Below are 26,556 nucleotides of genomic sequence, written 5' to 3'. Positions count from 1 at the left end.
ACACATTCCAATTGGAGTGATTTGACCCTCCTGACTTTCCCTTTCAGCTTCATTTTTACCAGTCCCCTCATTTTTGAGAAGTTTCCCCTTCTGAGGACCAATCCATCTGTGTTGGATTTCCTTGACAGTGCTCCACTCACATATAAGCTGGATTGGTTCTCACTATGGTCACTGTTCCCCAGTGGTTCTATAACTTTGACAACTTGCACCAGGTTCCGGGCACCACTCAGGATTAAGTCCAAGGTTGCCTACTCTGGTTAATTCCACAACCCAATGTTCTAGATAGCTGCTGCCAGTCGGAGTAGACAGTACTGAGCTAGATGGACCAATGGTCTTACTCAGTATAAGACAGCTTCCTATGTTCCGAAGACAAGAAGAATGGTAATAATTGGTTTGAATAGCAAGAGCAGGACATTATTTCCATGAAGAAAGAAAGCCAAGGGCTTGGTGTCCCTGCTGAGACCCGGGGGTGGGGGCCAGGGCGGAAAGTGCTGGGACTGTGTCCCTGCAGCACTATACCACTGGTAAAGAAGGATCACAGGCTGGTGGGGTTGGTTGTCATTCTCCAACCCAGGTGGCTGCCTGCACCTCTCTCTCACCTTTGCACCAGGTGTGCTCCTAATTTTTCAGCACGCCAGAAAATCCTGTTCTTTAGTAGCCAGTAGGAATGCATAATTCAAATCAAGGTCAAATCAATTTGAGTCAAATCAGGGGCAATTAACAGATTTGATCTCAAATCTAACTGCCCTCAAAACAGAGGGCCCGATTCAGGTTGAACCGAATCAATTTGATTCGACCCAAACTGATTTGGGTGATTTGAGTGCCATTTTGCAGCCCATTTTGCTGGAAGAGCGGGCCTCAAAATGGCACTTTTTTGGTGGGAGAGCTGGTCTATGGATTGGGGTTGGCAGGTAGACCAGTCCTCCAAGGTGGGCTGATGTGCCAAGTCCAGAGCAGAGGGCTGGTCTACCCACCAACCACAATTAGTAGACCAGCTCTCCCCAGAAAAATAGGCCTATATGGTGCAATTGGAGTTGGCAGGTAGATCAGCCCTCCTCTCTGGACGTAGCACAGTTGCCTGCCTCGGAGGACTGCTCTACTCGCTGACCCCAATGGTAGACCAGCTCTCCCCAGAAAAAAGTGCCATTTTGAGGCCAATTTTTCCCAGCAAAATGGGCTTCAAAATGGTGCTTGAAACACATGAATCGATTGGGGTGATTCAAGAGTGATTCATTAAGACAGCCGGCCAAGTTGGCAGTTCTTGACGAATCAATTTGATGGTTGTGCGATTCGATTCGACCTCAAATCAAATCACAGAATTTGATTTGTGCACACCTGTAGTAGCCAGCCAGTGAGCCTGCCTCTTCACCTTCTGCACTTTTAAAAACATAAGAAGAGACCTGTTGGATCAGACCAAAGATGTTGGGAAGCCCATCATCAGGGCTTGAAGGAAACAGGCTTCCAAGGCTGCTGCTGCCCACCAAATGGCAATTCAGAGGTAGACTGGCTCTGAAGATGGAGGTTCTATTTAGTCATGATGGCAAATAGCTAATGTTGGGCCTTTCCTCATCCAAGTATTTCTCTAATCCTCTTTAAATGTCATCTAAGCTAAGAGCCATCACCGCCTCTTGAGGCAGTGGGCTCCATACAGTAAGTAGGGCTCTGCTTAAGATGCAAGCCCCAAATCTGCAGGGAAATCCAGAGGCCACCAAACTTGGCAGCAACCTAAATGGGACAGCTGCCTACCAAGTGAATTGCTCAGAGGCATTTTTAATTGGATTTATAAGAATGCATGCTAAGTTTTCTCCTGTGAGGATTCCCCACTGTGAGCCTGGAGGGAAAGGATTTAAACAGGGCCATGCATACTTTGTGCTGAAATTATTAAATGGTGCCAAATACAATCATCCGTTATTTGGCATGCATGTAAAATTTACTGTTCTCCATTGGGAATTTGCTCCTTATGAGCATTTGCTCACAAGGACAAAAATATAGGCTGACACTGCCCATCACAGGGTCCATAAGCAAATGGCAGAAGACCACCTTATCTGCATGCAGAAGGTCCCAGTGCAGTCTCTCTCGTAATGGATCTCATGAAAGACTAGCTTGGCCATATGTCCATAGGATTTTTGCTTGTTATGGACCGGACTCCCAGCATGTTGCCTGGCCATGGAAACTGCACATACAGAGATTCCGATGTTCAAATTTTCAGGGATAGCCGCCATTTTCTAAAATCTGCTCCTGATCATGTTGGAGATGTGACTCCATTGGCATAGACTCTACCATATCTCCTGTTGACCACTAGGGACATTAGTAATGGGGGTAGAGAGCATAGGACTACCTCCTTTCTCATTTACTTGTTCTCTCCTCTAAGTCTCTTGTGATTGGTAGACTGATTCTCTTAGGACACTCCCTTCTTCTAGTGTTTTCTCTTTCTTCTTCCCTCCACCATGAGGTAGCTAGGTCTAGGGGTGTGCAAGCTGGCTTGGATCGAGCCAGGCTCAAGTTCAAGCCAGCTCGGCTCGAAGGGTTTGGGTCAAACCAAACCAGGTCCAGTATGGTCTGAGATCGAACCGAACCAGACCTGGTTCAACCTGAGCTGGCTCGGATACCCCTTTACCAGTAAAGGGGGTGCAGGGGAGCTTCTGTAAAAGTAGAGTGGGCGGGAGGGAAGTAAAAAATGCACCTTAGTTGTGCCGCCACGGAGGGAGGATGGTGACAGCTCCCCACATCTGCACCAGCTTTCACCTGAATAGCCCGGGCCAGTTTGGGCCCGGTTCAGGGCCGGTTTGGGTCTCTGCACAGGCGTGGAGATCACTAAAATGGCCTCTGCACATGCATAGAGGCCATTTTAGTGACCACGCCTGAGCAGAGTCCTGAACCGGGTCTGAACCAGGACTGATCTAGCCCTGGCCACGCAGGGGGAGGCCAACGGACGGGGGGTGGGGAGCCACCACCATCACTATCCCCTGCTTTTGCCACCACAGCCACAGCTAGTGGCACTTCTAAAGTACATTTTTACTTCCTTCCCGCCCGTTCTACTTTTATGGAAACTCCCTTCCACCCCGCCCCCCTTGCCTTCACTGGTAAAGGGGAATCCTTACCAGATTCCACTTTGCCAATAGGCTTCCAAGCCTTTTGAACCGGCTCAGTTCGAACCCGAACTGGGTCCGGTTCGAGTGTACATGGAACTGCTAAATAAGGGGTTGATTCAAATTTCTCCCCTATAGTCAATCACTGTCTTTATTTTGTCCACTTGTGGAGGTCTTGTCCATTTTCTCCACATGAATTGCTACAGCTGTCCTTCAAGATTCAGCTCCTGCCCCAGAATCTCTGGAAATTAAATCTCCAAGTGGGTGGGTGGATGCGATGTATCTCTAGTGCACCTACATGCTAATGGGTCAACAACACTATGGCACTATGCGGTGCCCACAGCACCTAGCAGGTGAACCCCACCAGCAATGTGTAATTGTGAGCAGGAGGCTTGGGCAGTAACCCTTTGTATAGGAATTGGTATATTTATTTAAAATATTTATACCCACCCCTCCAGTACACTACTGCTCGGGGTGGCTCACAACATCAATAAAATAGATACAATGTAAAATAAAAGTTTAATAAAGTTAAACAAAAAAACCCCAGGCTAAAACCACATTCAAAATCACCATTTTTTAAAAGTTTCAAATTAAAAGTTATTAATAAAAAGCTAAACGCTGAGAGCTCTAAAGCTAAAGAACTTACCAGATATAAACATCAAATAACACATATAATAGCCTCTTTTTAAAAGATGTGTTTGCAATTGTTTTGTTTTTTTAAACACTGAGGGAGGGAGCATGGTGAAGCTCTTTGGGGAGGGTGTACCAAAGTCGAGGGGCCACAACCGAAAAGGCCTTGGTTCTTACAAGTGAATCCCTGTTTTGAACTGTGAAGTGTTGGACGGTATAGGCTTTGCTCATGTGCTTTGATTTCAGAAGACATCTGAAACAATGCCTTCTGCATGCACTTTATCTACTTTCCACTTGTGGCATGCTTGTAGTCAGAACTGTATGCCACACCGCCGCTCAAGTGACTTGACCACAACCCCTACCTACACATGCCCAGCCATGTCCCAATTTTCACAAGTGAGATGTTGGAGAGAATGCAAATTTGTGGTACATTTCTGGCAAAAAATGTACCTGAGCCTTTTGGAAGGGCGGTATAAAAGTTTTAATAATAATAATAATAATAACAACAACAACAACAACCAGCTGATGCAGGCATACCTTGGGCTCTTGGATTTCATTTTCCCCCACCTCTTCACGCGCCTTTTGTGTTGCTAAAAGCATTTACTAAAAGCTTCATTAAGTCACAGTATAAATCACCTGGGGATCAAAGCTCTGCTCTAATTGCACAATGTGAGAATTCTTTTCTGCACCCAGAAACTTCAGAGCCTGCCAAGGGACATACTTCTCCAGAAGCTGCTCCCCTTCCCCCATTCTGTTCTGAGAACCCAATTTGATGGAAAAAAGGATGAATAGGGATGATGCCCATATTCCATCAAATGTCCTGTTAGCCAGTTTTGCACTCTCTGAATGTTAAATTCAAAAAGAATAGCACGTTAGGTTTAGTCATTGTCTGCTCTCCAGGTGCACATTTTTGGAATGGGTATTCCCGGCATAGATTTTATGTGACGTATTTGGATGTTCACATTATTGGGATGCAAAAAGCAAACTTGTGTATGCAGCAGGGCACTGTGTTACAGCCAGCAGAGTTCCAGCAGTCTCTGCTGCGTCCTGCAGAAAGTGGAACTAGCAAAAGTTGCACTGCAGCAGCAGCAGCCACCGCTGCAATCACGATGGCTAGGAAATTCTCAAAGCACAAATCCAAAGATCTCTGTTTTTCTCTCTGTGGATGCAACTGAAACTCTAGATGGAAAGGTGGGGAACCAAGCAGCGAGGCTTTCTTTGGACATCAAGAGCCTCAGATTGGGCTTCCCTTCATCCTTGCCAGTGTCATTTCTGGGTGGTTTTTGTAGTCCAGGAGGTTTTACACACAGGGCGCCCCCGCAAAATCCATTCCTAATTGGAGTGTGCCAGTCCACATATTCTCTGGATTTAGCCCGACCTCCATGCAGGCTATCAGGGACCAAGACAGACAGGGCTTTGTTTTTCTCCGAAGAGAGGCTGTGAATTCTGGTTTAGCACAAGTTATTTCCAGGGTAAAAAAATTCTCTATTTCCAGCAGCTTTTGAAAAAAACTTTGGGGTTTCTGCTTTCTCCGAAAGTGTTGATGGAGGTGCTGATGGCTATGTGAATGGTCCAAATTAAAATGCCTCGAATCTGCTGCGAAGCAGATTCACTCTTCAGATACACTGAAGCATAGAGCCATGTGTGGAAAACCTCCTAGAGTTTTCCCAGTCAGTAGGCTTTACTGCGGATTTACTGCGAGGCTTTACTGCAGGTTCAAATTTGTCGGGGAAAGGCCAATGCAAAAAGTGGATTTTTTTAACCCCGGACATAAATAAGGCTAGGCTCCAATGTGCAATGAAAAACCTGAATTGTGTCTGAAGTGCTCCCCAATATATCACACAGACTTTGGCATGAATCCAGCCTATGTGCAAACACACATCCCCATTCCAAGTTAAAAGCCCCCTCTGGAAAGCACCCTGGAGAACTTTGTAGCCTTTTCTTCACGTATTTGTGTAGGAATCTAAAAATCTCAACATCTCCCAGAGTCTGAAGGGAATCCTAGCCTGTTAACTCAACAGGACACAATCTCTGAATCTCACTTGGTTGTGTAACGAGTATGCAGTGGTAGAGCGGAGATGTGGAGAAGGAGTTCTAAAATACAAACAAGGACAGGGAAACAACTCTCTCTGCTCTGGGCAGGACCACGTGTGTCCTGCTAACACACCACATACACAGTTCCTGGAGGGCAGAGTTTCCGGGTGTCATGACTGCTGTCTCTCTCACAGTTAACAGGATGGGGGGGGGGAATGCAATGCTATATGCAAATTTGCTAGGTTTGCATAATTTAGACAAATAGCAGAATTCAGGTTTTTTGCTATGTTCACTTGGGTTGATTTTGTACAAAATTCCTGCGTTGTAAAAACAATACACACTGTCCAGCATAAAGGCACTACAAACGCTATATTTGGCTAATAAGACTTTGTAAACAAACATTCAAACATCTAGCTTCCAACTTTTGAGAAGTCAAAAAGATGTAGATCCTCTCTGTCTTGAAATCCTCACAAACTGTCTCTAATCTCCAATCTTGATCCATGATTACTCTAAAGCCCTGAGAAAATAGGCATATATTTTAAGATATTTATATTCATTCACTTCAAATTCCTAAATGCACACAAAAATCATGCTGTAAGGCAGGGTAGATCTATGCCTCAATTGCTTGCAAAACCTTAGATCTGAGCTATCTAGCAGGTCATATTCAGCAAAGTTTCTTGTTGAACAGCTGAGGTTGTGCAAGGAGCTTCTGCTCTGCTCCTGCAGCTCAGGTTGTGCTATGGTGATTTTAATTCCACAGCAAAGGAGCTATATTAACAAAATATTTGTTTTTATCTAGTTAAGCATGATTTAAATACTGTTGTTTATGCAAAGTTTCATGAAAGTGATTCCAGCAAGGCAAAGCATCTGCGTGTGAGACAGAAAGCTGGCTGGCTGAGCTGGTAGGTCTGAAAACAGTGTAATGAATCCAGTATACAGCAGGATTTTTGTCCCTCTCAATCAACCCAACAGACAGCTGGAATCTTTTACAACTTGATACTCTGGCAGTATGCAGCAGAGGAAGAAATCAATACTGCATCTATCCAGCAGCAATCTCAGCCACAGATGTATTGACTAGTTTGTCATCTGTGAGCTGCTTTCCAAGCACAGGGTGATAAGCGGCGTCTGCCGGCATCCATCTCCCCAGTGTTTGCATATCCAGAACCATCTCCAGTGTAACCATTTGAGGTTTTATGTTGCATCCCTGTGGATAGTCCTCCTGAGAAATATGTTGGTCCTTGGAGGATCACAACAGTGGACCATTTATCTGTTAAACACACACAAACAGCCTTCAGCCTTCTACACATTCCCACAGCTAGCAAATAACCGCCTTGCTAGGTCAAAGTGAAGAGGGCAGTTCACACAGACCATAAACTGGGTAGGGGATGTCTCCTACCCAGGTTCGGGAGTTGGGTGCACTCCCGTTTTGCTACCGCATGTTAGATAAAAACAAAGTCGGAGGCAGGGAGTTCCTGTCAAGCCCCAGCTGAGTAGGACAGTTTTTCCATCTACCTTGTTCAGAAGCTGGGGATGGAATCCAGGAAGGGCACGCACACTCATCCCACCCAGCTGGGACTTGACAGACCATCAAACACCCAGCCTCCGACCTTGGTTTTATCGAACACAATTTATTGTGGTGGGGGATTATGGAAGTTGTAGTTCCATCACCCCCAACATCTGGAGGACCAGTGGTCTGACGCACTATATGGCAGCTTCCTTGGCCTGGAGGAGGCAACACTACAGGTTAGGAACTCCTGAGCTAACACACCATCGCAAAACAGGAACACACCCAGCTCCCAAAACTGCTTAACACTCACACCCTACCCAGTTTATGGCTGTATAAACTGTGTAAGCAAGACAGAAAAGGCACTGATGCTTTTGAACCTGGGTGCTGGAGAAGACTTTTGAGGATACCATGGACAGCCAGGAAAACAAACAAATGGATCAGAGAACAAATCAATCCAGAATTTTCACTCAAGGCCCAAATGACCAGGCTCAAACTAGCATACTTCAGACACCTGATGTGAAGACCCAGCTTCCCTGAGAAGTCCATAATGCTGGGGAAAGTTGAAGGAAAGAGAAGAAGAGGACGGCCAGCAGGAAGGTGGATGGACTCGATGACGACAGCAATGAATGCACCACTGAGAGACCTTAAAGGCCAAGCTGAAGACAGATCATCCTGCAGAGAATCTATCTATGTGGTTGCTAAGCGTCGACACCGACTCGACGGCACTTAATCAATCAATCAATCTAACTGTCCTAAGGTCCATCTTGTTAATTATTCTATTTCCATCAGTGGTCAGTCAAATGCATCTCAGAGCTTGCAAGCTGCACATGACAGGTTGGCCTTTAACCCCAGCAACTGGCACTGAAAGGTATACTGCCACTGAAAATGGAAATTCAGTATAGTAATCCTATGGCTATTGATAAACACATCCTACATATATTCGTCTGCTCTGTTTTTTAAAAGCCAGATACCAGCATACAATGTCTGACAACTTCTGGGGAACGAAGGCTGAAAACTGGTGAAATTTATCAAAGAATGATGGGGCTACCACTGAAAAGCGTAGCCTTTCACCTCCTCCTACTCTCTCCCTTGATAAATGGAAGATAGGTCAGTGTAAGAGTATCTGCTTTGTATTCAGAAGGCCCCATGTTCCTTCCCTGGCAGCATCTCCAGATAGGGCTGAGAGACACTCCTGCTTGTAACCTTGGAGAAGCGGCTGCCAGTCTGGGTAGACAATACTGAGCTAGATGGACCAATGGTCTGACTCAGTATATGGCAGCTTCCTATGTTCCTATAAAGTGCATGTTGTGATGTCATCACATTCAGGCAAGCAGGAGCTGTTAGAATTCTAAAGCATTGCTCTTAGAATTGTTGTAACCTCTTCCGGCCACAAGAGGCATGATGTTAATAGGTCTATCAGTTAGAACTCTTGTCAAAGGCTAGTGCCTGTTTGGGGATGTTGTTCTCTCTCTCTCTCTCAGTATTTGATGTTTTAGTTCCGTGATCAATCCTTATTTTTATTTGTAAACTCAATCTATTTTCTTCAGATAATCTCTTGGGCTAAACTTCTTTACCACCAGAGCATACTCTGCTGTGTCTGGCTTTAAATGTTTCACCTCACACTCCTCAACAGGGTTATGGGCCTAGAGCTCTGAGACTGACGAAGAAAGTAATTAGCCAGAACAAGAAAACAAGGTTTTCTCAAAGACAAGTGCTATAGAAAACTGAGAAGTTACAAGGTCCAGATTTTGAGCTGTGGTCTTTCAAAATGAAGATGCTCCGAAAAAGCCACAGAATCAGCAGGGCCCTACACACAGAGCGGCTTGTCAGAGAAGGAGACTAAAGACAAGCCTGGGACCGTGCAGATAAGAAAGCCACTGGGATAATTTGTTTATTGGTGAGTGACTCTATATTGGTACATTTAAGAAATAAACAGCATGCAAAGGACATGTGGGAGACTCTGAAGAAATTGTATGGAAAAAAGTCAACTGTCTCCAAGGTGCATCAAGTTATAAAGATGTCTAATAAGAAACTGAGAAAAACTGAGAGCCAGCGTGGTGTAGTGGTTAGAGTGCTGGACTAGGACCGGGGAGACCCGAGTTCAAATCCCCATTCAGCCATGAAACTAGTTGGGTGACTCTGGGCCAGTCACTTCTCTCGCAGCCTCACCTACTTCACTGGGTTGTTGTGAAAGAGAAACTCAAGTATGTAGTACACCGTTCTGGGCTCCTTGGAGGAAGAGCGGGATATAAATGTAATAATAATAATAATAATAATAATAATAAACAACTAAACGAGGGATAGGCTTTAGGCATGTAAATGAGATGTTGGAGATTTCATGACAGCTGCAAGCAGAGGGAGTAATTTTGCCTGATATGGTTCAGATTGGATTGTTATTGAACAGGCCTCCTGAATATTTTGAGCCTATTGTAAATGTATTGGAATCCAAAGATGATTTGAGTTTGGAGTTTGTAATAAACTTCTTGGAAGACTTTAATTTGCACAAAAGGCAATGGGCAGCAACTAAAGTCAAGTGAAGAAAATGCTTTTAAAACTTATCAAAAGAACGAAAAGTGTTCAGAGTCTGACATATGATGGTTCTATGTCCTCAGAACAAAGAATTTGCCACTAAAAAGGAGGTGAAACCACATTTCAAGTGGAGTGAGTCACCTAGGCATACAAAGAAAAATGCATGGAAGCAAGGAAAGAATGTCTGACAAACAAAAAATATATGTTGCTAATACAGAGAAAAAATTAAGAGCTAGTTCTACAAAATGTAATGCTGGAAGCTGCATTGATTCAGGTGCAAACAGGAACTGGATTAAAGAAAAAGAAAGATTTACTAAACTGTACACAAATTATAAGGTTCCCATTTTTCTAGCAGATGGGAAGCAGATGTTTGCTGAAGGCAGAGGTTCTGCAAAACTACACTGCAAACTGCAAAAAGGAGAAACAGTGAAAGTGACTGTTGAGGATGCATTGTTTGTGCCCACACTTGAGTCCAGTCTGAGGTCAGTTAAGTATGCTACAGAGAAAGGTTATGAGGTGAAATTCAAAGGAAAGCCATTTTTATCACAGATTAAAGGTGAGCTACTTATGAAGGGGAATTTGCAAGAGAGTGGCCTATTTGAAGAGTATTGTTAAATGAAGAGGCCAAAATTGCAAAGCAATGTTCACATAAAAATGTTTGAATTTATAGCGTAGAAGAATGGGACACAGAGATCCCAGTGCAATACTTCAACTGGAGAAGGATGATCTAGCCAAAGGTCTAAATAAATAAATATAATACACTGTAATGTAGTCTTCAGGTGTATGTGCTGTGTAAGGGCGAAGGGACCTAAACCCACCTTTCTTCAATGCAGAGAGAGACACAGAAATCTCTTGAGCAGATACACAGCGATATTTGTGGGCCCATGCAGATCAATTCATCAGGAGGAAACAAGTATTTGTTAACTTTCATAGATGATTATCTAAGATATACATTTACTTATTTAATTAGTGAAAAGAAGCAAGTCCTTGAAAAATTGAAGGAACATGTTGCAAGAGTTTGCAATAAGTTTGGAAGGAAGCCTCAAATTCTGAAATCAGACTATTGGTGGGGCGGGTGGGATATACAGGAAATGAGAAAACTGAATATCTGATAATGGAAAACACTGACCATCACTTGACAATGCCATATACTCCAGAACAAAACAGCGTTGCAGAAAGATAGAAACAGACTTGAACCCAATTGAACCCAGGAGCAACCCTGTTATCCATGGGGGTTCCGTTCTCCACTACAACCACAGATAACGGAACTGTGGATTAAGGCAATGGCCACTAAGGCAAAGAGAATGGGGTGGGGGTTAGGTTCATGGAGGCTGGAAACATGGGCAAAAATCAGCAAAAAGAAAAAAGAAAGAGGCAAAAACAAGGGAAATAAAGTGCCCTACCAGCTGTCCAGGAATGCACATACACACACACCCCAGCAAAGTCCCAAATCTCCCATTTTTCCATGAAAAATCATAGGGAAACATTTTCTGTTTTTTTAATGAGCCACAAAATGGGTCCTTTTCACAAAGGAAAGTAACCACGGATACATGGAAATTAACTCTTTTCCCCTGTGTATGACGAGGTCAGGTGTCAATTACCTGACTATGGAAATGCAAAACCATGGACGTTGGGTGTGCAATGAGCAAGATTTGCCTGTAGGTCTGTTTTGGTCAGTTAGAACTGTTCAGTTGTTGCTGAAGGCTAGTGCCTGTTTGAGTACGTTCTATGTCTCTCTAAGTATGTGATGTTTTAGTTTCTTAATAAATCTGTATTTGTTTTTTGAACTCAACCTAGTGTCTTCAGATAATCTCTTGGCCTGAACTTCTTTACCACGGAACATACTCTGCTGTGTGAGGATTTAAATGTTTTTTCTCACATTCCTCAACAGTAGCCAATGAAGTTGAGCAAGGTGAGCAAAGGTGCGAAGTGTGCCCCATCAAAGTGCAAAGGAGTACAAAGGTGTCCCGTCCCTCATTTTGGTGATGGTGATGCAGGGCGAATGCTTTCAGTGGCTGGTGTGTGTCCTCCATCAGCATTTTATTCTGCCTAAAACGTGAGGCAGTTTTCCATCAAAATAATTTTCTGGCAAAATGTCACCCACCGAGTTTTGTTTGTTTTCACCAAGTATCACATGAAGCTTAAATACCAATATTTCTTTTAGCACGTTAGCAGCTTCTTCCGCACAGTACCCTTAGCAATGTTTGCTTTGCACCCTGCATGATCTAGTTTCCTGCACACAGAAGGCTGTAAAATTATAAGCATCTCTGAAAACTGCGCATTTAGAGACAAGTGGCATCCTTGAGGGGAAATGGCTGGAACGCCTCTTGTGCCACATGACATGGTTCCAACCCTTTCCTCATACTGTTCACATCTTGAGAGGCACATGGAGGAGTGGCTCAAAGACTGGACATGGAGGAGTGGCTAAAAGCTCGTTGTCCTAACTAGTCGGCTGTGGGGGGCAGCCAAAGGAGGCACAGCTGCCTCCGGTTCCCTGGCCCCAAACCCAGAGACAGCTGTGCCTCATTTGACACCCCCCTGGCTAGTTTAGGATGAATTGCTGCTGGGCTGGACTTGTGAACCAGAAAGCCCCCAGTTCAAATCTAACCTTGGCCATGCACTTTCCAGGTGGCTATTCTCAGCTGCCAACTCTGTCCCCTCTGGAATATGGGGTCATCATAATGGCCAGTGGCAGCTAAGGAGGCAAAATGGCTAGCAGGGGAGGGGAATCCCTACCCTCCCTTGAGATGCTGGGAGGCAGAGATTTGCAGGGACGGTTGCAGCACTGGGCAAGGACACCGTTCCTGAGAATGACGATGACGACTAGTACTACGACGACGACTGCACCTGACTAGGCACAGGATGCTGATGTCAGCAGCAGTGTGCCTCTCTCCATTCTGAAACCAGGCATGCACACCCGCTGGCTGAAGCAGCCTCCTCCTCCCCCTGCCTAAAGGAAGGAGCAGGAATCCTCCTTTCCTGCTCTCCGCCACCATACAGTGGCACTGGGCAGTTTAGCCCCACCTCATCCACTTCGCCACTGATCCTGATCCTGTTCACCGCCCAGAGATTTACACGTGGGCAGGTACAGAAATGTGCCCAATAAACAAACAAACAAACAAATACTGGCCTGCCATCAGGCCAAACCAGACAGTGTAGGCATGCTTGGTTTTCCTAACCCTAACTAGCACAATTGGAGGCTATGATTGGGGGAGGGGGCTTTAGCCCTTTGCCCCCTTCATGGTCCTGATTATCCAAATAGGAGGAACCCACAGCTGCCTTTGGTCTCCCAGGAGTAAAGCGCCCCTTGGTTCCAACGGGCCCCTCAAATTTTGCCGCTGTAGGCAAGTGCCTACTTTGCCTATCCGTTAATCCCCCCGTTTTTACTCTTTTGCCTCCCAGCAGTTTGTGTTTTCCCCCCAGAATGCCCCGGACAAAGTCATTCCAGGACATTCCGGCAGGAAATGGTGACTGCTAAGAGAAAAGCCACTACCTGCTGGAGAGCAGCGAAATAATGTAAAAAAAGAAAGAAACTGTGGGCTCTCACTGCATGAACCTCTTGGCAAATACCACGGCCTGCCCGCCCCCAGCAAATGCCTACTCAGACTTCTCCTAAAACCACCACCTGCAAAAGGGGCAGCAAATGTGTGTGTGTGGGGGGGTGTATGTTTCACTCCTGCTAACTGGGCAAAGAGACACTTTTTCAAGTGGTGCCTCTAGCCTGTCCTTGGTCCGAAAAGCACAGCATGCATCCCTCCAGTGGCTGTTGCTGGGATCTCCCTGCCAGTTGTTCACAAATAACACTACAAGACGCATTCTCAAATGCTGTGGGACCACTTTGGCCATTGTGGCTGGGGATGATGGAAATTATAGTCCAACAACATCTGGGGACCCGAGCTTCAGAAGGGGAGGAGAGCTGGTCTTGTGGCAGCACGCATAAATTGTCCCCTTTGCTAAGAAGGGAGGCATACATGTGAGGACTGTAAGATATTCCCTTCAGGGGATGGGGTGGCTCAGGGAAGAGGGAGCCCCTGCCTGCTTGCATGCAGAAGGTTCCAAGTTCCCTCCCTGGCAGCATCTCCAAGATCGGGCTGAGAGAGATTCCTGCCTGCAACCCTGGAGAAGCCACTGCCAGTCTGTGAGGACAATACTGAGCTCGATGGGCCAAGGCAGTGTTCCCTCGAATAAGGATTCCTTCCCATACGTTGTTGACTACAACTCCCATAATCCCCAGCCAAAGACCACTACAGCTGGGGATGCTGGGAGTTGTGGTGAACAACGTCTGGAATCCCTGTTAGAGGGATCAGTGGACCAAGGGTCTGACTCATTAGAAGGCATGCGTTCCTATGTGCCCCTGCCATAAGGGAATGGCTTCTCTGCCTCGGGAAATAAACTGAGTACACCATTGACTGCTTCTGCAAGGATTCCCCAAAACATTCCCCAATGGAGGGAGTGGCCGGCTGGATCTCTTCTGGCCCTTGGCTCCTTCCCAGTCAGACTCTGCAGCAGGCAGGTAAAATTCCACCTTGTCTCTGCATTGCTGTGATGGGAGCATCCAATCACTCCCAAGACAGAGATGCAGGACAATGGCCTGGCCTCAGAGGAGGCTGGATCCTGTGTCTCAGCAAGAGTTGCTGTTTCGGGCATGAGCCACTGTGACTCATTCTGGTGGTGCCAGACAATAGTTGAAGGCATTTTGAGAGAGGGATGGGTGCTCATGGTAGGAACACAGGAAGCTGCCTTACACTGAGTCAGACCCTTGGTCCATCTAGCTCAGTATTGTCTACACAGACTGGCAGCAGCTTCGCCAAGGTTGCTGATAGGAGTGTCTCTCGGGCCTCTTCTTGGAGATGCCACCAGGGAGGGAACTTGGCGCCTTCTGCCTGCGAGCAGGCAGGAACTCTTCCCAAAGCAGCCCCATCCCCTAAGGACACTATCTCAACAGTGCTCACACATGTAGTCTCCCATTCAAATGCAAACCAGGGTGGACCCTGCTTAGCAAAGGAGACCATCCATGCTTGCTACACACGGCCAGCTCTCCTCCTTCCACTTCTAACAAACAGGTTTGCATGTTTTGTATCACAGAAACCTGAAGAGCCTATTTGACCCGAGACATCAGCAGCAAGCAGGAAGTGTGTGTGCATCACAGGAAGTGAAGCCTCCTGCGAATCCTCTTCTCCCTGTTCTCTACGCAGGTTGGCCAGCCACGCCCCCTGGACCAATGCACTCCATGGCCACACCTCCCTGCATCCCGGGGCACAACATCTGCCTGAGGAGGGATGGCCCCGCAGACCCCGGGGCGCCTTTCTCCCCTTGATCTGGCAAATCAGCATTGGGACAGAATGCTTCTGTTTGCCTTGCAGCCGGGAACTTTGGGCCTGTTTGTACAATGCCTGGAATGAGCCATGCTGTGGTTATGGGACAGGCAGGCATTACTTTTTGCTGTCTGCATTACCAACTGAAAAATGCACACGCAGATTGAGAAGGAATGACAGAGAAGCTGCCTGGCAGGCCTTGATATTCCCAGTGCAGAATCAAGACAGGTCACAGATCCCAGAAGCCCCACGAGGACACACCAGGCGGCTTTCTCAAACATAAGAACCTAAGAACAGCCCTGCTGGATCAGGCCCAAGGAGGCCCATCTAGTCCAGCATCCTGTTTCGCACAGTGGCCCACCAGATGCTGCTGGAAGCCACAAGCAGGAGTTGAGGGCGTGCCCTCTCACGCCTCTCTTTCCAGCAGCAAACACAGCCTGGGCTCCTGTCACACTATCCAGCCCCTATGCCACAACTTTGGGCCACATCTTTTCACATTTGGCTCAACAGGTTGGCCATGAAGCCGTCCCGATCCAAGAAAGGAAATGAAGAAGGCAAGCGTGGAGCCTCACACAGCTGGTGCACACAACAGCACCCAACAGGGCAGGGGTTCTCAGCCTTGGGTCCCCAGGTGTTGTTGAATCGCAACTCCCATCATCCCCAGTCACAGAGTGGGTTAAAAAAAAAAAAATCAAACACCACACACACACAAACCCACATAATTAAATCCTTGCTCAGATTCTTCAGGGCAGACAGTTCTTCTGGTCTTAAGCCACAGAACCCTGAGCTGGGGGACAAAATAAGCCAAGCCTGAAAGGAGGTGATTGGGGGAAGAGCAGCAGGGCAAAGAAGCCCTCCTCAACTTGGGGGGGAGCAGGGGCGTAGCTAGGGGAGAGGGGGCCCGTGTTCATCCCTCTCTCTGGCGGCCCCCCAGAATGAGGGAGACAATGGAGAAAATAGGGAGGGATGGAGCTGGAGGGCCCTCGGGAGCTTGGGGGTCCGTGTTCTTTGAACCCTTCCACTCACTTATAGCTATGCCCCGGGGTGCGGGGAGTGATATGGCTGAAAGGAATACAGGCAACTTGGGGACCCACAAGGAGGCAAGATGCCTTAGATAGGAACATAGGAAGCTGCCATATACTGAGTCAGACCCTTGGTCCATCCAGCTCAGTATTGTCTTCACAGACTGGCAGTGGCTTCTCCAAGGTTGCGGGCAGGAATCTCTCTCAGCCCTCTCTTGGAGATGCTGCCAGGGAGGGAACTTGAAACCTTCTGCTCTTCCCAGAGCGGCTCCATCCCCTGAGGGGAATATCTTGCAGTGCTCACACATCAAGTCTCCCATTCATATGCAACCAGGGCAGACCCTGCTTAGCTATGGGGACAAGTCATGCTTGCTACCACCAGACCAGCTCTCCTCTCCTTGGGGTAGAAGACTGTATAACAGAGCTGCTCAACTTTGGCCCTTTTGCAGATGTTGACCTACAATTCCCATAATTCCTGGCTATTCTGCTGTGGCTGTGGATTATGGGAGTTGTAGTCCAAAAACAGTGCTGAAGTTGAGCAGCCCAGCTGTATAAGAAGAGACTGTGGGATGTGGGGACAAGCCTCACCCCAAGAGGAAAGCATAAAACCATTCACATCTAGGGCAGAGCCTGAATTACTGGTGGGTGGGGGGGAGAGGGCCTGCCCCCTCTTGTCATTTATGATGTCCCCTTTAAAGGTAAAGTTGTGCCCTCCAGTCGGTGTCAACTCCTGGCACCCACAGAGCTCTGTGGTTGTCTTTGGTAGAATACAGGAGGGGTTGACCATTGCTTCCTCCCACACAGTATGAGATTATGCCTTTCACCCTCTGCTTTAAAAAGGCTTCTGGGGGACAGGACTTGGCTAAAATGAGGGGACAGATGGGCTTGTGGATTTACTTAAGGGCTTCCTGCCATGGTCCCCAGAATTCGAACACAGTTCTAGGGGGAAGTTTGTGAGCTTCAGTCAAGGACTCTGGGTCTTGGACCAGGCACCTGAGGCTGGGAAATGGCCAAGAAGGGCTTCCAGGCCCAGAGGGGGATGGGCTGAGAGCGGGTGATGGGCAAGCTGGAGGGGACAGTGTGGGGATGGTGGCCCCTCTATGCTTAAACAGAGGAAGTCAGGAACATCAGAAGCTGCCTTCAACTGAGTCAGAGCACTGGTCTATCTAGCTCAGTATTGTCTACACCAGGGATTCTCAACGTGTGGGTCCCCAGATGTAATTGGACTTCAACTCCCATAATTCCCAACCAAAGGCCACTAGGGCTGGGGATTATGGGAGTTGAAGTCCAAGAACATCTGGGGACCCACACGTTGAGAAACCCTGGTCTACACTGACTGGCAGCGGCTTTTCCAAGGTTGCAGGCAGGAATCTCTCTCAGCCCTATCCGGAAATGCTGCCAGGGAGGGAACGTGGAACTTTCTGCATGCAAGCAGGCAGGTGCTCTTCCCAGAGCGGGCCCCATCCTCTAAGAGGAATATCTTCTTACAGTGCTCATACTGGAAGTCTCCCATTCAAATGTGAACCAGGGCACACCCTGCTTAGCAAAGGGGGCAATTCATGCTTGCTACCACAAGACCAGCTCTCCTCCCTAATTCACAAAAGATTCACAAAAAGCCTGGCGCCATCTTTGGTGCTTCTATTCCCTGCCTCTTTATCTCAGAGTAAACGTTCCAGAGCTTCGCCATGCTCCCTCCCTCAGTGTTTTTAAAAAACATCTTAAAACACACTTTTTAAAGGAAGCCTTTTAATGCTCCATTATTAATTTGTTATATCTGGTAGGTTCTTTAGCTTTTTATAATTTTCTGTTTTAAGTTGAACCTAATTGTGGTTTTTAATCTGGCTTTTTAAAAATTTAGTTAATTTTATTACTTTTATTGTATCTGTGTCTATCTTATTGTTGTGAGCAGCCCTGAGCAGGAGTGCACTGAAGGCAGGGTATAAATATTTTAAACAAACAAACAAACAAACAAACAAACAAACATTAGGTGCCCTCTTGCTTAGGGCCACCCTCATACTTTGGGTGAATTATCCAGGAAAGCTGTCATGCTATGGCAAAAGGATTATTTGTTCAGCAAGAATTAATCAGCTCTAATTACTCTGAATAACAAGAGGGTCCCACCTGGTTTAAGGACAATGCCGTTTTCATCCAAACATCACCCAACTGCACCCAAATGCAATTCCACCCAAAATTCTGATGGGTGCATCCACCTTTGACACATAATATACCATAAGAGCTGCAGCTGCAAAATGACCCACTGACCATCTGACCAATGGCAGCTTTCAGTGTTTTTGCTTACAATTCCTCTTCCCACAACTCCAGGCCACCTCGAAAAACCGCTCTAGAGAGGGGCAATTGATTCCCTTGCCTGCATTAAACACTCAATTGAGTAGCAATTACCTGGCTATTCACATCTATAGATCTGTGAATGATGGTTTCCAGACTAAGGCGATTCTCAGATGATTGCCAGAACCCATTACAATGAAGAATGGAAACATATTTCAGGAGACTGCCTTGCTAACATTATTCACGCTAACTTGGTTTAGCAGGGGAAGCTTGTCTTGGAGTGATGACTGCCAGAGTGGTGCAGAGCATAGGACTTGGGAGTCCCAAGTTCAGCCTTCTTTCTGCTCTCCCGGAAAATTTACCACGTGATCTTGCACCCATCACTATCTCTCAGCCTAACCAACCTTGCAGGGTTGTGGTGAAGTGAGGATGATGAGGAAAGAGAACTGCAAACAGTACAGCCTTGAGCTCTTTAGAGCAGGGTTTCTTAACCTTGGGCCCCCAGATGTTGTTGGACTACAACTCCCAGAATCCCCAGCCACAAAGGCCATGTCTGGGGATTCTGGGAGTTGTAGTCCAACTACTTCTGGGGGCCCAAGGTTAAGAAACCCTGCTTTAGAGGATGCGTGGGATGAAAATGTAGTAAGAAAAGGTGAAGGACAGGAAATAATATATTTGCTAAATCTCTGCCAGCCAGGTGGAAACTGAACTCTCAGCATAATTATCTTTTCTGGGGGACTCCATATAATTCCTCTCTGCAGCTCACAGGGACAAGTTCAAGAAGAATACCCAGATTAGTCCATTGTAGCAAAGCCCATTGCAGTAGCTCTTTAATGACTAACACAGTTACTGTGGCATGGGGTTCCCCAGGCAACGGACAACCACCGTGGAAAAAGGGAGCTTGTACTACAATAAGGCCAGTTTGTCCTGTGATGGGTACTTGTGGGCTGATGGGGTTGCGACGCAGAAGAATCTCTTTGCATTCACCACACACAAAACAGCACCTTCTTGGACTGCAAGCCAAGAGACGAGGAACACTGCTTCATCTCTGCACCCTGTGAGCATGAAATCCATTCATGACTAGAGAGAGACCTGAAGCGAATGCTTGGCCTGCTAACGAAACGGAGCATCATCGACAGCCCTGCGTTGAAGCATCTGTGCCATATCGTGAACCGCTTAAGGCCACACGGCATGTATTCACGGCTGGGCCGAGATTTGGAGGGAACACTGGGGGAACTTCTCCATTGCCATCTTGAACCACTACACACAACATTCACTCTGGCTATACAAGTACCGGCTAGAACTGGAACTGAAGTTTACATGGCTGGTTGCTGCCGGGCAGGGGGGGGTCTGTGTCTGTGCATGTCTAATTTGCAACAAAAAATCTTTCAGATCTGCACCCTGAAACCTGTTCCTTGACATTTGGAGTTTGGCCTTTGTCAAGATCCCCGATGACGACGTGTGGAGCGTTTGTGTGGCTTCACGGTGTGTCACTGGGTGGCCCCCTCCCGGCTCCCTGCCCTGTTGAACGTGCCCCCTCCTGGCTCCATGCCCAGAGAGCCAAGAGGGGGAGGGAGGGGGCGGAGGGGGATCAGTCCTTCCGAGGTGCGCCGTGCCACGATGCCCGGCTTCTGTGTTCTGTCAGGGTATGTGCGGGGGGGTGGGGCCACCCACCCACCCACCCGCCTCATCACAGCTGGTCAGCTCAGCTGCCCTAGTTACCTCAGAGACAGGGTCGCCCTCAGGCAGCCGGATCCCGGATGGAAGCTAGATGGGGGCGAAGGGGAAGGGTGGGCTTGGGGTGGGGCTGGTGGGAATGGCAGCCTGCCTTTAACCCTCAGCCCCCCACCTCTTCAGCCACTGCAGCGTGTGTGGGGCTTGGGGGTTTTGTTTTTTTGCCAAGGCAAGTGCATTAGAAAGGGGCAGGCAGGTGGAAGAGAAACCACCTGTAGTAAATGCCTCCATCCCACCCTAAAAGAAGCAGACGCACCAGTAGCCAAGTCTTCTCCTCCTCCTCCTCCTCCTCCTCCTCCTCCTCCTCGGCTTCCACATGCACGCAGAGCCTCTGCTCAGTCCCCTCAGCTTTGCAATGATCTCTGTTATCCCGGGGCTTCATATGAGCCGACCCCAGGGCACACTTTCAGTGCCTGTGCCCAGCCCTGGCATTTCTGGTGGTTGTGAGAAGGCAACCTCTGAGCATGTGTCCAGGCTTGAGCCTCACTCCAGCAATCGGGCATTGCCTTTGCAGCCTTAACGGGGGGGGGGGCAGGAGAGATGGATGCATCATGCAAAGGCTTGCAGGGATTTCTGCAGGAGCATTGCCTGAATGTGTGTGTGTGGGTGGGGGGTGCATCCATAAGAAACAGAAGCCTGAGCATTTCTCCAGGTCATACAAGGATGCTGCCCGTTCTATCTTTGCTCCTCTCCTGACACACGTCCCCCGCCCCCCCCCCCACACACAGCAACACCCCTCATCTAACTCCCCCTTACCACCTCTCCCCCCCCCCCCAAGCAGTGCGTCGTTTGCCACGATACTGCAGGCAGCTCGGAGCTGCAAACCCCAGAGTGCCAGCCAACTGGGGGGGGGGGGGGGACAGCCGTCCAGGCGTCATTTCAGGGCTTCGCTACGGCGGCCAGAGGCAGCCCAAGAGGCCGGCGAGGGCGTCAGCGGGTCACCTCCAGAGCGGGCACTGCAAGCACGGGGGCGCGCGGGGGTGTTACGGGGGAGAAAGGAGGGAGAGCGGGGTGGGGGACACACACGCCGATGAGCACATCGATTAGTCAGGCAGGAAGCGACTGCCAAGAGGAAAGGGGAAGCAGGGATTGGGTGGCTGGTGGGGTGCGGGGCGGGAGCAAGGGCAGGAGGAGGCGGGGAGCTGCTCGGGAGTGGGGACTGGAGACTAGTCCAACTCGTGCCAGGGAGGGGCGGGGGAGAGGAGGGCGGCGGCGGCGGGAGAGCGCGCGCCAAGAGCCCCGCCCGCGGCTGACCCGCGGCGACCCCAGCACGGCCGCTGCTGCTGCCCGGGCGCCCGCCCGCCCCGCCCGGCCCGGCCCGGCCCGGCTGGTGGTGTTGGGCTGACCTTGTGGAGCTTCCACATGGCGCCCAGCGCCTTGACCTCGTGGCTGGAGTGCTTGCCCTCCTCCAGGCACTGGTAGCAGACGGGCATCTTGCACTGGACGCAGTACATGCTGTGGTTCTCCAGCTCGTGGTCGGTGCAGGTGGAGATCTTGCGCGGGCTGACGCGGCGGCTGACGCGGCCCTGGGCCGGCGGCACCAGGCGGTGCTTGGCCAGCGGGCCCCGCGGCGGGTGGCAGCGCAGGCGGCACGGGTCGCAGTAGAAGACGTCGCACTGCTCGCACATGACGGTGGCCTCCTTGGGCGCCTTCTCGCACAGCTGGCAGCGCAGCGCCGCCGCCTTGCTCTGCTGGTAGCGGTCGATGACGCCCTCCAGGACGCGGTTCTTGGGGAAGCCGCGCAGGCCCCGCTCGTCCAGGATCAGGCTGCGGTGGCACTGCGGGCACGTCAGGCAGGAGTTGCGCGGCACCGGCGCGCTCAGCGAGGCGGCCGGCGCGGGCGCCAGGAGGTGCGCGGGCGGCGGCATGGCCGGCGGGAAGACGCGCACGCCGTTGGGCGACTTCTGGCACGGCGTGGTGGGCGCGCTGGCGAAGCCGCCGTACGAGCCGTAGCCGCTGTCGGCCTCGCTGTACAGGCTCATCTTGTCCAGGTCCAGGTAGTCGTAGTCCGACGAGCCGCCCGAGCCCGAGGCGCGCCGGCTCTGCGGCGAGTCGGCCTCCGGCGTCTGCACCAGGATGTTGCGGGCGCACGCCTGGCACAGGTTGTGCGAGCAGGGCAGGATGAGCGGCTCGCGGTAGAAGGAGCCGCACACCGGGCACTTCAGCTCCTCTTCCATCTCTTCCATGATCCGGGCGGCGCCGACAGTGGCGGCGGCGGCCGGCCGCAGCAGGAGACCCGCCAGGCGAAAGGAGACAAGCGGCGCTCAGTCGCGCTTTCAGCACCGCGGACAGCGAGCGCAGCTGCTGCTTGCCTGCCCCGAGCGCCGCCAGCCAGCAGTGCAGCCCAGGCGGCAGCGGCAGCCGGCCCTCCGCTCCTCGGGCTCCGCCCACCGAGGCGCGGCATTGGCTGCTCGCGCGGAGGGCCCGGCTGCCATTGGGAGAGGCGGGGCGTCGAGGAGGCTCCGCCCTCCTTTCTCGCCCTGCAGAGAGGACCTTGCCTGGCTGGCTTCCCTGCCGCCGCCGCCTCGCCTCCCCTCCCTCGGTGCGTCCCTCTGCACAAGGAAGGCGCCGCCGGGGCTGCTGCAGCGAAGGAAGAGCACGTCTGCTCTCCGGAGCGTCTGCTGCGGCTTAGTCGCCCCTTGAGGCCCGTGCGTGGCCTCACCCTGGCCTCTTGCCCCCCTAGGGCGCAGAGCCGGGGAGCATCCAGCCCTGGCGATGCAAGCTTCTGCGTGACGCAGACACCCGCGTCTTGCCACACCGGCGGTGGAGGATCAGGGCCGTAGCTCACTTGGGAAGCCTGCAGGGTCCTGAGAAGAGGCCCGTCTCGGCCACCATGCCGTTTCGAACAAACAGAGGCTTCTGGGAAGCCCGCAAGCCAGCTGCACGACAGAAAACAGCCCTGCTCTATTTGCTTCTCAGCGACTGCTGCTGAGTGGTGGTACACTGCTTCTGGACATGGAGGTTCCATTGAGGTGCTAACTGCTGCTCAGCCGACCTCTCCTCCTCCAAGAATTTGCTCATCTGTTTTTTAAACTATCATAGCCAAGGAGGGCTGTCGATGTGCCACATCTTTCAGCAGCCAGTCCCGCAATTCAATTCTGCATTGTGTGAAGAAGTATTTTTCTCTGTCTGTCCCGAATCCACTGCACCCAGGTCGTTTTGCAGCCTGGACCTAAAGGCCTTTGGAGCACCCCCTCCCCTGCTGCAAGTTAAACATCGTTTTTGAGCACACAGCTTCCTGAAGGCACAAACCACACACCCCAGGGCAGACTAAAAACTATTGGGAGAGCCCCAGGGTGTGTGTGGAGACCCTGATCTTCAACCCCGAAGTCCAGGGGTGAGAGCGCCTCATTAGCGGACTCCAAGCTCTAATATTATTATGAGGAGAGGAAACACCTGTCTCCCAGTCCACTCTCTCCTCGCTGTATCCAGTAGCAGCTTGTCCTAAGAGCCGGGGCACCGGAGTCACAGCTGCCTCTACTTCCAGGAAGCCTAGGTTGCCTCCTCTCTCTCCTGCCTGCCCCACCCAAGAGCCATGCTGGTCATTCAGCTGCGCAGCTCTACCTGACAGATTGTCAGCCTGCAGGCACCACGACTGTTCGGGCAGGGCAAGAGAGAGAGGAGCAATCCTTGGTGTGCCCCGGCCCATTCGGAGGAGCTGTTACTGGCTAGATCCTCGCCGCGAGCCACCCCTTGTTTTTCTGGGTCCAGACTTGTTAGTCAATGTGGCTACGAAGCCAGGCTTTAGGAGTCCAGGCAGCTCAGCACATGACAGGAAACAAGTAGAGTTGGGGAGGGGCTGGAGTTAAGAACATAAGAACAGCTCTGCTGGATCAGGCCCAAGAAGGCCCATCTAGTCCAGCATCCTGTTTCACACAGTGGCCGCTGGAAGCCTAAAGCAGGAGTTGAGGGCATGCCCTCTCTCCTGCTGTTACTCCTGTGCAACTGGTACTCTTTGAGGCTGGAAGAGGCCCTCCGACTAGTAGCCATGGATAGACCTCTCCTCCATGAGGTTATCCAAGCTATGAGGTCTCTCCTCCATGAAGTTCAGTGGAAGAGCATCCCCTTTAGGTGCCCGGAGACCCAGGTTCAACCCCTGGCAGCATCTCCAGGTACGACTGGGAGAGACCCCGGAGAGGCACTGCCAGCCCGCCTAGACATTACTGAGCCAGATGGACCCACGGCCTGTCTTAGTGGAAGGCAGCGTTCTGTTGTCCGTATCCCTCTGCATATAGACATATGTTGAATGATGCATGTATGACACCACTGCTGTTTTCTGCAGCAATTATATTACATAGATCTGCCCTAAGTCTGGATTAATTGACAGGGTGTGTTCACTGTGCAGCATCAGAGACATGAAGCAGGATTCTTGGTGGAGAGTTCTGTCTAACTTGGCAGCTTGAACACCTCTGCCCCAATGGAGATGAAGAATCCACCGCTGCCTGTGCCTTCGGGTTAGGTGTGCTCCTTCGAAGCAAGGAACCCACCGTTCTGATGGCTAAGCAAAGTGAGCCCTTTGATCTAGTTACTGGCTCATATGAAACTGTCTTCTGCTTGGTCAGTCCATTGGTCTGTCGAGCTCAGGACTGTCCACACTGACTGCTAGTAGCAGCAGTCTCCATGCTTTCAGGCAGGAATCCTTCCCAGGCCTATCTGGAAATGCCAAGGACTGAACCTGGGTCATTCTGGGACATGGGAGGAGAGCTAGTCTTGTGGTAGCTAGCATGACTTGTCCCCTTAGCTAAGCAGGGTCTGCCCTGGTTGCAGATGAATGGGAGACGATGTGTGAGCACTTTCAAGATATTCCCCTCAGGGGATGGAGCCGCTCTGGGAAGAGCAGAAGCTGCTTCCAAGTTCCCTCCCTGGCAGCATCTCCAAGATAGGGCTGAGAGAAATTCCTGCCTGCAACCTTGGAGAAGCTGCTGCCAGTCTGTGCAGACAATACTGAGCTAGATGGACCAATGGTCTGACTCAGTATATGGCAGCTTCCTATGTTTTATGAGAGGAGAGCTGGTCTTGTGGTAGCAAGCATGACTTGTCCCCTTAGCTAAGCAGGGTCTGCCTTGGTTGCATATGAAAGGGAGACTAGAAGTGTGAGCACTGCAAGATATTCCCCTTCAGGGGATGAAGCCGCTCTGGGAAGAGCATCTAGGTTCCAATTTCCCTCCCTGGCAGCATCTCCAAGGTAGGGCTGAGAGAAATTCCTGCCTGCAACCTTGGAGAAGCTGCTGCCAGTCTGTGCAGACAATACTGAGCTAGATGGACTAGTGGTCTGGCTCGGGAGAAGGCAGCTTCCTGTGTTCCTGTGTATACAAAGCAAGTGCTCTTCTACTGAGCTATGACTCTTCCCAAAAGAATTCTGAAAGATCCACAGCAGGGATTCCCAGCCTTCTTTTATGAATGATCTAGAAGCATGGGTAAGCAGTAAGGAGGCCAGATTTGCAGATGATGCTAAACTATTTAGGGTAGTGAAATCCACAACGGATTGTGAGGAGCTCCAAAAAGATTGCGGGGAGTGGACGACAAAATGGCAAATGCAGTTCAGTGTGGGCAAATGTAAAGTGATGCACACTGGGGCAAAAAAAACCCCAACTTCACATATATGCCGATGGGATCTGAGCTGCCGGTGACTGACCTGGGAGTTATTCACGCGTGGCTTCATGCTGTGGGGTAAATGTTGGGCGAAGCCACTTAGAATTACACTTGAGGCATCTGAGGGAAGCAGCCCCTCCCCCCTGCTCCCGGGTTTTCTTTTGGAAACAGTTTGCATTGCATGCCTCCTTCTAGCCAATGGGGAGAGCAAGAGTGCTTTTTCAGAAAAACTCTTAAAAGCAGCATTTTAATAACCTGGAAATACATCGATATAAGCTAGAATTCAGAAGACAAAGCCCAATTTGTGTGTGGAGTGCTTCCAAGGATCTCAAATGGACTTCAGGGTATGTTTGGCTGATGTGTGAATGCACACACTCTCTTCCGGAGGAGATTCGGGGTAACAGACCTGTCTGTCAAGCCTCCAGGAGAGGGATCTTGGGGTCGTGGTGGGCAGCTTGTTGAAAGTGCTGACTCAATGTACAGCAGCTGTGTAAAAGGCCAATTCCATGCTAGGGATTATTAGGAAGGGGATTGAAAATAAAACTGCTAATTTTATAATGCCCTTATGCAAAACTATGGTGCGGCCACACTTGGATTACTGTGTACAGCTTTGTTCACCATATTTTAAGGACATTGTAGAACTGGAAAAGGTGCAGAAGAGGGCAACCAAGATGACCAGGGGCCTAGAGCAGGGACCTTTCTTATGAGGCAAGGCTACAACACCTGGGCCTTTTTAATTTAGAAAAAAAGACAACTGTGGGGAGATATGATTGAGGTGTCCAGCAGGGCTGTTCTTATGTTCCCCAGAATTTGTTGGC

The 26,556-nt window shown here is 49.8% G+C and overlaps 1 protein-coding gene across 6 annotated transcripts in view; it reads right to left on the bottom strand.

The window, feature by feature from the left end:
* The window catches only part of TRIM9 (tripartite motif containing 9), an 82,523-nt gene extending 60,060 nt beyond the window's left edge, over positions 1-22,463 (bottom strand). For all 6 annotated transcript variants that reach the window (XM_053274061.1, XM_053274079.1, XM_053274087.1 and 3 more), the window contains exon 1: positions 21,493-22,463. In XM_053274061.1, the coding sequence (XP_053130036.1) occupies positions 21,493-22,332 (840 nt within the window). In that variant the 5' untranslated portion in view covers positions 22,333-22,463. The remainder of the gene's footprint in view (positions 1-21,492) is intronic.
* Between the last annotated feature and the right edge of the window lie 4,093 nt (positions 22,464-26,556).

Source organism: Hemicordylus capensis, chromosome 1 (genome assembly GCF_027244095.1).
Source record: "Hemicordylus capensis ecotype Gifberg chromosome 1, rHemCap1.1.pri, whole genome shotgun sequence".
Taxonomy (NCBI): Eukaryota; Metazoa; Chordata; class Lepidosauria; order Squamata; family Cordylidae; genus Hemicordylus; species Hemicordylus capensis.
This window is presented reverse-complemented; position numbering and strand designations above follow the sequence as displayed.